Raw genomic sequence first — 11,879 nt, forward strand, 5'->3', positions numbered from 1 at the left:
GGCATTGTTGGCTGTATAGAGGGCACAAGTAGCTACATGTACAAGTAGTGAAGTACCGCTTTAAAAGATGGTTTCATATTGAATAGCACACTAATTCTGATTTAATAAAATGAATAAAAATGGAAATGCTGGCTCTTAATAAATTAATTGAATTTGATGACGTTTTTTTATAGTAAGCTATTTTTGCATTAAGAACAGTAATGTAAATGAAAAAAGTTTGTAGTTTATAATATAATGTACTGTATGTTCCTTACTTTCTTGTTGTCATGACTAGGTCATCTCTGTACCAAGCCCCTTGGGCAAGGGTCAGCTGCTATGGCATGGGACAGAGGGTCAAGAAGTCTGGCAGTGTGGCACCGGTAGAGGTGGTGAGCTATCCTGCCGATGCCACCCTCAACACCTCAGGAGGACTCACAGCTCCGTCTTCCCATGTCGTCGATCCCTATCCATCCGTGGTGCTACCATGCAATAAGATCCACGTCAAAGCAGGCGTGTCCCCAGCTCCAAACTACGTCATGACCCTCCATGGGCTGCCTGCAGAGTTCCCACTGGCCATGGTATTCGTGGAGTCACTGATTGGCTGTCGGCAGGAGATGGGTGACCAACGGGTCAAGTGCCATGCCAATGTGATGTTGCGCCCTGCGGCAGAGAGCATCGGGGAACGGGAGGAGATCCTGAAGAAGCCAATGAAGATTACGACGGCTGTGTATATCAGGGTGCTGGAGTTGCTCAGTGGGTATGTTGGTCGAGCAGCAGTGCCAGCCGTCATCAAGGAGCACCTGTTTCTCATTATGGCTCAGATCTTGAGGCTCATCCGCAAGGTGGATGATGAGGATGGAGCAAGCGCCTCTCCCATCACGATGGTTCCGCAGTCGGTGCTGGCAGAGTTGAGAAGGTTCCGCTGTGAGCTTGGGAAGCTGTTCGATGAGGAAGCACTTTTGGCTGTGATTGGGAGTGGCCCAGTGACTCCAGGACAGCACACATCCTACTTCCAAGCCCTCATGGAACTCTGCCTGGCTATGTCGGAGATTGATCAGTTCCCTTCGGCGCCTCAGACAGGTTCGACTTCTATCTCAGTAACGGTTACTCTTCCCTCTCTCCGACCAGCCTCAATGGTGAGCCCCAAGCAGCTGGTACGGTCCAGCCCTCAGGTCACATCCCGCAAACGTCGACCGAAGATGAAGAGAGCTGGACAGCAGAAGAGGACTCCCCACAACAGCGAGAGCGACAGTGGTGAAGCATCATCCAATGGAGCAAACAATCCAGAGGATATGCTTTGGTTTCATCGCGCTTCTACCTTGAATGTTATCATGAGATACCTTGACAGCCAGGATCCGCAGGGGGAGTCGTCCATGAGGACAGCCATCAGGGATGCACACCAGAGTGTGAAGACACCGACTGCATACTCCAGGCTAGTGGTGATCTCAGGGTTACCACCAAACATGGAGGAACCAGCAGCAAGGAGGGCACTTCTGAAGGCCTGTAATCAAGCTGGTGGTCTCTTCAGAGATGAAATCTGGATTCCTGTCCAGGAAGAGGTGAAGCCACCAACTGCCATTGATGCAGACCCTAAAGACCAACAGGCACAGGACACAGAACTGCCACCAGCTGATGCAACAACAACAACCACCACTGAAGAGGGTGCTTCTGAGCAAACGCCCCAGGACCCATCTGCTGTGGAATATCATGAACCTGAAAGGACTACTGAACCTGAACCCTCAACCAGTCTTCCAGAAAACCAAGATGCCAATCAGGGTGAAGGGTCCAGCCAAGAACCCAGCAGTGAGCCAGAACCCACCAGTAAAAAGAATTTCGTTCAGGGATATGCGGTGATTGAAGTGCGCAGTAAGGCCAAGGTTGAGGATATCGAGCATGCTCTCTTAAATAGTAGGATCTTGGATGAATCCCTTCCGTTTGACAATGACTCCATGATGAGTGTCACCGGAGAGGATGTTCTGACCATTGCAACAGTCACTCCTTCCCTCCTCACGGAACCATCGGAAATGGAGGCCCTGGTAGGTTACCTGAGACACAAGCTCTTGCCTCGCGAGCACTCTGAGCACCTATCCCTGGGCCAGCAGGTTTCGGCAGCCCTAGAGGACATCTTCAACAGCTGTGTCAGGTGCTCCCACTTCAAATCCAAACCCAGCCAGGACTCCGATGCAGCCCACCCTGAGATCTGCCTCTCCAAAGAACAGATCCTCTCCACCTGTCCAGGAAACCTGCTCCTAGAGTTCTTCAGCACCATGCATCCATCCAAGATGACGGTGGAGGAGTTCATCTGTGACATCATCCAAAAGTATGGCGTGTTACTGCCGGAAATCAAAGAGAAGAAAACAGGTTGGTGCACATTTATTGCTCATAAATGCCTATTGTGCATAGTAGTATTTTACATGTACATGTACATGTAAGTGCGGAATGATTTGTACATGTATATTGATTTTACAATATGAAAGAAAATGGTAATTTCTTTATTATTGATGTTATTAATACATGTACATGTAAATCTTTCTTTTATATGCAAATTTGCTTTTAACTCTACTTTGGAAGTGTTTTCTTCAAAACAGAAAAGAATCTAGAAGGAATGATGAGATATTTTGGCAAACTGGTGCTTATCAGTCAATGCTTATTTGATATTCACAATGACAATACATATAAGGAATAAAATATAATTCCAAAACAACTTTTTAAAGAATTCATTTTTATACAAGTTGAATGCAGGGATGATTTTAATACTTATTTCTCTCTTTACATGGTCCAAGTTACTGCTTGAGAATCATAATTTGCAGTTGAGTGCATGTAACAGTCTGAAGATTGTGTTTTTAATCCCTTGTTTGATCCCTCTTGTTGTACATGTATGATACCATCCATGCAGTCACTAAACCAAGTAAAGACAGCAGCAAGAGCTCTGGCAAGAGACCAAGCAAGACCATGACCAAAGAGAGACATAGTCCAGAATTCACTTCACCCAAGGGAAAGTAAGTATTCTCTGTGCTTAAATTATTGTGGCGTAACCAGGCTCTGCCGGGGTAGCGTTCTGCCTTGAAGTCTCTCAAAACCCGGTCCACGCTCTCGACAATCATTCATCAACTATATCTCTCAGTAGGCTCTCACAAAAGTATATCGTGTAAGAAAAACGTGGACTAGCTCTCATTCACCTACTTCCGCAATCACTGAATGTCTGACAGGACTAAAGAAACAACACTTGCACTGTATCTGCAATTCAAGTAACTTTACTCGTTCGTGGTAACGGACCTGTCGCAACGACAGGTCAACGCTGACTGACTGACTGACATATCATGATGTACATGTATATATTTCACAATTAACTATTACGCCCTCTACGTCTTACTAACTTACTGGGCTAGTTAAGCTAAATTATCATAGTTGAATATACAGTGAAACCTGTCTATAAAGACCACCAAAGGGAGACAAGAAAAGTGGTCTTTATAGGCAAGTGGTCTTTATGTCCAAGTTCCTTTAGTACATGTTTCAATGAGAAATCATTTCAAGGGAAACAAAAATTGTGGTCTTTGTAGACAGGTGGTCACTATAGCAGGTTTGACTGTTTGTGAACATTGCTTAGAATTGGTTAGTGGAATGAATATGAAAAAATATCTTGATTGCCCATAAAATCTCTGATAGATATATATATAATTTAATTGAATGATGCTTTTTCACTTCTATGAAGAAAAAAATAAAGATTCTGTACTTTTTGATATCCCATATGGATCAGCTTTTTTGAAGTTGATGGTTTAGCAGACTGCACTGAAGATTCCTTTTCCTGTAGACTAGCTTTTCTTCACCTCGGTAGGGAGAAGCAATTTTGAATGAAATACCCGCATGTGGATGCCAATGTATGAAACCGAGAAAGATCCATTATAGTCAGTGGCCCTTCATAACATCACTCACTTGACATAAGTTTTGAATATACATGGATGATAATAATAATAATAATAATAGTGGTTTCTTGTAAAGCGCTCATGTCTGTCAGACTTGACACTCCTGGCTCTCTTGATTATATACAGTATTAAAACTAATAAATTGTTCATACTCCTTGTACAATTGATGTTCTTGTGTTTTTCTCAAGAATGAAAGATGGACTGGTTGAATTGGGGCCTTTATTATAGTATTAATGACTGCTTTGAGAGAAATAGTTGTTTTTATACGCTCAAGGGAAGGTTAGAATTGTGCTATTACCCGAGGCGTGCCGAGGGGAATAGCCCAATTGTAACCTTCCCGAGAGCGTATAAAAACAACTATTTCTCGAATATTAAAGCAGTCATTAATACTTTTATATGCCGAAAAAAAATAGACTAAAAAATAAAAAATAAAAAATACTTTTTTTTTTTGTCGAAGGTGAGAGTCGAACTCTTACGTACAATGAGTGATGAATCTTATACCAATGCCTTACACCACTCGTCCATCGCGCGCTGTTCACGTGCTTGGCAGTTTTGTACTATATATACATTAGAATGGATTGAAACCGGCTTCGGCGTGATGAATGCTTCGCAAAAGCTCCATTAAACGGACCCTTCTTTTACTTTTGCAATGCATATTGGCACGAACTTAGATCAAGATCTATCGGCAGATGTTGTTTTTTTGTTTTTGGAAGTTTATTTTCGTCTTCATGTCAACAATGCAAGATAAAATTGTCGGTAAGATCGATCGAGATTCAATTGTATTGAAATTACCGACCAATCCTTCGCACACATACGGTATCCTCGATCGCTCAAACCATTTTTTAACATGTAAACCTATGGGGTAACCATGGAGGCTGACCTATTTTTTTAATAACCATGGTTATTAAAAATAGTGAAATGTTTTATGCATGGTTACCGAGAATTTTACAGGAACAGTTGAAGTTTATGAATGCAATTTCGACCAATCAGAGGGCTGGATTACTTAAGTGAGGTATATAACGGATACTGTTAGATGTAACTCGGCTTTAACATGTCCTATTCTCAAGAAACATCAATTGATACAATGAAATTTTTCACATACACTGTACTTGAACAAAAATAAAAAACTTGCTAAGGGTGTGAATAATTTAGTTGTTAACTGTACAAATGATTGTACATGAACATGTATGTAGCTGTTTTAATATATTTTTCTTCATGTACATGTAGATCCAAGATGTCCGGATAAGGATAATCATGTATTAAAAATCCAATAACTCTTTTCTACTTCTATGGTAATACTGATCAACGCCTGTTCAGCATCTAGATGAGGGTAAAGCATAGAGTTGTTATATACAGCTCTATGCAGTACAGTTCCTGAAAAGGGAACTAAATTGTTTTAAAAGCCACCTTGAACTGCTCCAAAAAAGACGATGATCTGATGTAGCTCGTCCCAGTCCTTAAGTATCCTGGGGAAGTAACTAACTTTGTAAGTGTCCATTGAAGAGCCTAGTCTCATGTATCGTTGTTGTTGATTCCTCCTTGTAGTTCGCTCCCTCGTAATCCGGTATTGGTATCGCAATTGGTATCTTTTCTACTGTTTCATTTCATTATCTTACGAAAGGTCGCCATCATTTACAGCGGAGAGAAAGGTGAAGGTCATGGACAAAAGGTCGAGTCTGAAGGACATGAGTAGCAAGGAGAAAGTCTTGATGGAGGAGACTAGCAGTCAGAAGAAGGTGCTGAAGAAAGGACTCAACTTACACGGATTGCTGTGCATGGGACTGGATAAGGCCACTGAAGATGTGTGCTCACTCTGGCGTGGTCTACTGGCGACAGGATTTGATATTCACTTTGAAAGGTTGGATTTTGTTTCCTAAATGGACTGCTAGCTTCCTTCTCTTGTATGTGTACACGTACAAGTACTCGTCAATTCTTTAACGTTTATTGTTCAGTAATGACTGTATGATTTTATTCATCATTTCGATATAAACAACGTTATCAAATCCATCTACTGTGTAAAGAATTAGAAAAGAGTTCTTTGGGACATCCCAAATTATCCAACTGTGACAGTTTCGGTGTCAAAGTTGAAACACCTTCATCAGATGGCAGCTACTGTACCAGTACACATCTCAGGATGGTGCCTGTACAAGTACTTATCAATTCTTTAACATTTATTGTTCAGTAATGACCGTATATTTTTATTTATCATTTCGATATAAACAATGTTATCAAAGCAATCTACTGTGTAAAGAATTAGGAAAAAGTTCTTTGACACATCCCAAATTTTTTCGAACTGCGACAGTTTCGGTGTCAAAGTTCCGCCACCTTCCACAAATGGTAGCTACTAGTTCACATCTCAGAAAGGTGCCTGGACTAAAACACCAAAACTGTCACTCAGGTTTCTTCCCTAGCCAAAACATTCTGATGAAATCTCTTGACTTTGTCTGTTCAGGACCAGATATGAGGACCCGAACAAGGCCGTAGCCTCTCAACAGTCCTGGACCTATCAGCAAGACCAGGCTTTGGTCCATTACACCAACGAGCTATGTCTCAAACTTGCCATCACACCAGCTCGGCTACATCCCCATGAGCTGGTCTTCTCGGAGGCCGACCTAGCTAGGCCTCAGTATAGCTGCTTGACAGGTACAGGGTCTTGAATTGTTTGTGGGTTTATAAAACCTCATAACTCATGTCAGTTTCTTTTAGTTACATTAGTGAACTGTTATAAGAAGTGGGTTATTATACAAATAATGCACAGCAGTGAGGGCATAGGTAAGAATTGCCCACACAAGGTACCTTTTATACAGTCTTACTTGCCCTAGAGGCAATAGCCGAGGGTGTTTGGACTGTATCGAAGTGCCGAGTGGGGTTAATTTTACTAATGCCCAAATAAAATGATGTGTAGTATTTGGTTTATAAAATGATGTTTTATAACATTATTTAACTAATGACCGGTCATAAGTATTTACTAATGACCGGTCATTAGTAAAATAAAGTGTTAGGCAGAATAAATGCCTAGTCACGTGGACACTCTCAACCAATCGTTTAATTAGGATCCGCTTCATCATCTTATAACATTGATTACACCTCAGGCTTGCCCTCTGTATGTATGTAAATCTATTCTTAAGATATTCGACTAGTGGCTCGCATTCAGTTAATGCATGAACTGGGGAAAAGCCAGGTACACGTACATTGTACTTTACATGACGTACATTGTACTCAACATGTTACTAATTTGTGTGACACTATGCAGGCATCCCGATAGCCACGATCAGACTCCGTTACGCCTTCCTCCAGTCCCTCAACGCCAACCTGGAGCATCACTTCCTGCCGCTGGTTGACCTTCGACCCTCGCAGTCTCTCCTGGAGAGCACGGCAGCGCTGCTCTCCCGGACGCGTGAGTGGCTGTTCTACGATACCAAAGTGCGCTTCTTCAACCTGCTCCTGGACGCCACGGCACAGAGGAACGTGGAGACGGCGGCACCAGAAGTGTCCCTAGACCCACTGCAGGTCATAGGAAGTAAGTCGCTGAAGCCGTTTTAGACAAGGCCATTTTCTTATGCTATGTTGAAAGTGTTTGTGTAGTGGTGGTTATTTTACCTGACTGCTAAGAAAGCATAAGTGCTTGTTAGTAAGCAACCAGAGGACCGACGGCTTTAAGTCCTCTCCGAGAGACTTGGTAATGAGGATTAATGCCTTACCAAAGGGCACTAGTGCATCGCCTTGGTTTTGAACCCGGGTCACCGGATTAGGAGACCACTGCTCCATGGACTGAGCTATCGCGTTTCTGAAGGCTTTGCTAGGGTATTGTAGTACTAGGCAATATGCAAATGCTATAAAGTCCTCTGTAAAAATGAAGCTTTGGTATTGTTGTACTTTATCTTTCTTCATGGAATGGAAAACGCTCTTCAACATCAACGGTACATGTTTTGTTCTCATAATTGATTGTAAACCAGAAATATTTTTGAATTTTGTGAGTGGTCCTGATTTTAAACAGTTTTGTACCAGATGTTGCTGCAATTTTGTTTGTTTGTTTGCAGGTGTAACTATACTCTTGTACAAAATAGATCAGTGAAGACAAGTCCTTAGTTTTTTGCATTTCACATTTTAATAAAATGTCCTAATATAGCTGCCGACAGTTTTTAACCAAGTCTTGTGTTTTGACAGTATCCCGTCTTGTAAAGAGTTGCGATTGCTGCTATTGATACAAATCAATCGCAAGTTTACAGTCTCCTATCTCTTATGTATGTACAATGTAGTTTGTCGGCCAGGTGGCAGAAGGGCGTTAGCGCGCGAGCGACTCGAAAACTACTTTTCGAATCTCGATTTAAAGATTTGTTTTATATTTAAACTGCTTTCCGTCCTGAAAATTTGTTTAAAACATAAAAGACTAATAGAAATGTTGTAGTAGAACACGGCCACAATTATTTCTCAGAATTAAGTCAGTTTTATAAAAGTTTGAGGCGATTTAGTGTTGACGCCCTTCTGCTGAAAGTTTCATTTTTGACCTGAAATTTGAGCTAACGCCCTTCTGCCAGCCAGGCGACGAGTTGTGATTGATATCAATCACAACAAGTTTTGATTAATCGCAACTCTTTTTAAGAAGGGGGCCCAGATGATGATTTTTTATGTTATTATTTGCTTGGTTTGCAGCATCAACTAAGGATAAATCACCCACTTTCTGCCAAGCTGCTTCTGCCCTTGCCAATGTGTACTCCTCTCAGCTGTGTGTGAAGATAGCCAGCGGTGGCGACCCTACGTACGCTTTCAATGTCAAGCTGGTCGGTGAGGAAGTCCATGGAACAAGTAAGAAATCATTTTCTAATCACATTGGTCTTGGTACAGTACTTGGTAGGATTCCTCCAAAAGATGCCGTAAAGGTGTTTAAACTGGAGGTGTGTCGTCATGTGCGGCCACCAACTTAAGGCGCAGATTTCAAAGTATTTAACAAAGGTTTGGCTTCAACTAAGGGAGAAAGACTGTTCCAGTCCTTAACTGTCTTTGGGAAGAATGAGTATGCATGTGCATCCGTCCTGACTTGGTTGATATGGAACTTATATTTTCAAAGTTATATTTAAAAAGAAGTTTGCTGTCCGGTGAAGGTAATATAATTTGTGAGCTTTTTTCATTCGTTTTATGTCAGTTTGGAAGAATTTTAAAGTAGAAATGCCCCCTGAAGAGGATTGCTCTTCAAATGCCCTCATTCAAAATATTACAATAAATAGCTTTTTAAAAGCTTGGACCAAGCTTTGATGCAACATGTGTGTGTTTGCGTAGTCCCATACACCCATTTCTGTGTGCAGTGCATTTATAAAAAAAAAATAAAAGAATCGTTTTGATCATTCCAAAACCTCACAGTACACATCGATATGTATGTACTAAAAACAAATCTCTTTTTCTTCCAGACAGTTTATTTCAATGTAATTGCATGAACAGTACTCAACTTCATCTTTATAAGGGAATATCATATTATGGGCTGATACATGTAGGAGTAAAAGAAGTAGGGAGAGGATGGGAAGAATTAGGCGCATATAGAAGAATGATTGAGTGGAGGGCGAGTTTGAGAAAGAGAGGTGAAAGGCCATTACCAGATGAAGGGTGAAATTCTTTTCCAGAAACTTTAGGAAGCAGATGAATATAATATCTGTATTGTTAACCAAATGTTATCCATGTGAAAAAAAAAACACATTTGTTTCTTGTGTGAAGTCAAGTACTTGTCCAGATATCATTTGCGCAGTTATAAGATTATATCAATAGATAGTTATTTTCAATCTAGAGCAAATGCTTGCAGTTTGGTCCAGGTGCTTTTCAGATACAAATACATCGCAAAGGCCCCCTATTTTTTCAGCAATTGGTAAATATTTTTTGATCCCATCTCTCCTCCAGGCGGCTCTTTCCGCCACTTCTTGGGGGAGGTAACGCAGGAGCTCCACGGCGACAGGCTCCGCCTCCTCATGCCATGTCTAAGTGGCGGTGCAATGGACAAATATAGAGGGCGCTATATCCTTCGACCTGACCCTATGACCTACCCGGAAGAGAGGATGCTTCTATTCTTTGGACAGGTAACCCAATGTTAATGCTACCACAGATGATGCATACATACAATACTAAATAGAAAACTCAGATAAGAATCGTGTTTGCAAGTTCTCAAATTTTTGATCTTTTTATTTTATGACCTTTTTCGGGAACTGCAAAATTTAACACCACATAAATAATAATAATAATAATATGGATATTTATATAGCGCCGGTATCCGCTAGGCTCTGACACTCATGGTGCTGTACATATTACAATCACAAACATATAACTTTCTTAACTAAAATAAAGTAAACTCAAACACCACAAATTATGACGCTACATTGACATGATTAAATAGCACTGTTTAGAAAGAGATGGGTTTTAGAGCAACTTTGAAGTCATGGAGGGCAGTTAAGTTACGAATATTAAGTGGCAGCTTATTCCAAAGGGACGGACCGGAATGAGAAAATGCTCTATCCCCCCAGGAACTGCGCGTCTTAGGGACAACTAATAATGCTGTGAATCTACATCATCTTTGATCTCCTTTAATTGTCACAGCTTCTTGGTATAGCCATGAGGGCCGATATACCCCTAGCCCTGGACCTGTTACCTAGCTTTTGGAAGTGCCTGGTCCAAGAACCGCTAGACCCAGACCAGGACCTAGCCGAGGCTGATATTGCGACTCACAGATTCCTTCAGAAGATGGAACAGGTTAGTTTATCAGATGAGGTTTGGTATTTGATAGAATCTTGTGGAGATTAGTTTGATCATAAATCAAGTTCTTCTGCATGTTGGCATATTATATGTAGTTGGATCTCTACCAATTTTGTAAAGCAATGTTTTGTCATGGTCATTTAAACACTATGGTTAGTAATACGTGTACATGTATGTGATATATTCTAGACATATGACCAGAAGAAGATTTCACATCTGATAACAATTTTGCCTTTTTCTAGTCAACCCCATATTACATTAAAATTTTCACATTGATATTCCTTTGTAGTTACATTCACACATCTCAATTTTATTTTTCATACATAACTATACTGTATGTTTGAAACTAACTCAAATAAACTCAACGAGTCAACATAATCACAAGAAACCTTCTCTCCAAAGCAATGAAATGCTATCTAACTTCAGGATCAGGACATCACTTGATCCAGGTGGAGATGATTATATTTTTATTCCAAAATGCTTTTCTGATTATTTTCATTTCAGGTAATCTTGTGCTACATGTACATGTAGGTTATTATGAGTTAAAAGCAATCTTTACTCCCTTCGCTTTCGTACAGGCACAAACTGAGGAGGAATTCTCAGCCGTGTGTTCAGACATTGTGGCCGCCTATCTCCATCATCATGACCAGGACTCCCTCTCCAGTCCAGGAGCAGCGTGCGCCGGAATGAGCCTTCATTTTGAGTATCCTAACATGATGGGAGATCTGGTGGAACTCTGTCCCAACGGTCATGAGATTCCTGTGAGGTGAGGTTTCACTTCTTTTTATTTTGTACTTGAGATCCATGCTCCTGAGGGGTCTGTCCTGATAATTTTGATGTTGCAATCGGGTTGTTGCCAGATCATATTGAAAGGAGGGGAGAATTTGTCGTACCACTCTCTTCAACAGGTTAACCAAAATGTTCCCCATGCGTAAAAAAAGAAAAGGTCCTCAGATTTTAGATTTGTAAAATGAATGGGGGGTCAATTGTATATGCATGGTTTAATTGAGCCCTGTAGTTTGTCCATTAGAGGTGTTGTGGTCGAGTGGATACGTCGCCGGACTGTCGATCACAAGGTCTGCGGTTTGTGTCCGGACACCGCACTAATGTCCTTTGGCAAGACATTGATCTACATTTGCCATTCTCCACCAAGGTGAAGTAAATGGGTACCTGATAGGAATTTATTCCTTGAAATGCTAGAGCGCCGTATGGCAGCCTTGCTAAAGCCAGGGTAATAATCGGGAG

At 41.2% G+C, this 11,879-nt stretch overlaps 1 protein-coding gene across 1 annotated transcript in view; it reads left to right on the forward strand.

The window, feature by feature from the left end:
• LOC586981 (probable E3 ubiquitin-protein ligase HECTD4) overlaps positions 1-11,879 on the forward strand; it is a 95,366-nt gene that overhangs the window by 80,655 nt on the left and 2,832 nt on the right. The window contains exons 53-61 of the mRNA XM_030991221.1: positions 275-2,340; positions 2,876-2,978; positions 5,524-5,760; positions 6,355-6,545; positions 7,156-7,422; positions 8,556-8,708; positions 9,789-9,964; positions 10,479-10,631; positions 11,213-11,400. Of these exons, the coding sequence (XP_030847081.1) occupies positions 275-2,340; positions 2,876-2,978; positions 5,524-5,760; positions 6,355-6,545; positions 7,156-7,422; positions 8,556-8,708; positions 9,789-9,964; positions 10,479-10,631; positions 11,213-11,400 (3,534 nt within the window). The remainder of the gene's footprint in view (positions 1-274; positions 2,341-2,875; positions 2,979-5,523; positions 5,761-6,354; positions 6,546-7,155; positions 7,423-8,555; positions 8,709-9,788; positions 9,965-10,478; positions 10,632-11,212; positions 11,401-11,879) is intronic.

The sequence above is a fragment of the Strongylocentrotus purpuratus genome, unplaced genomic scaffold, assembly GCF_000002235.5.
Source record: "Strongylocentrotus purpuratus isolate Spur 01 unplaced genomic scaffold, Spur_5.0 spur5_scaffold_2, whole genome shotgun sequence".
NCBI classification, from domain to species: domain Eukaryota; kingdom Metazoa; phylum Echinodermata; class Echinoidea; order Camarodonta; family Strongylocentrotidae; genus Strongylocentrotus; species Strongylocentrotus purpuratus.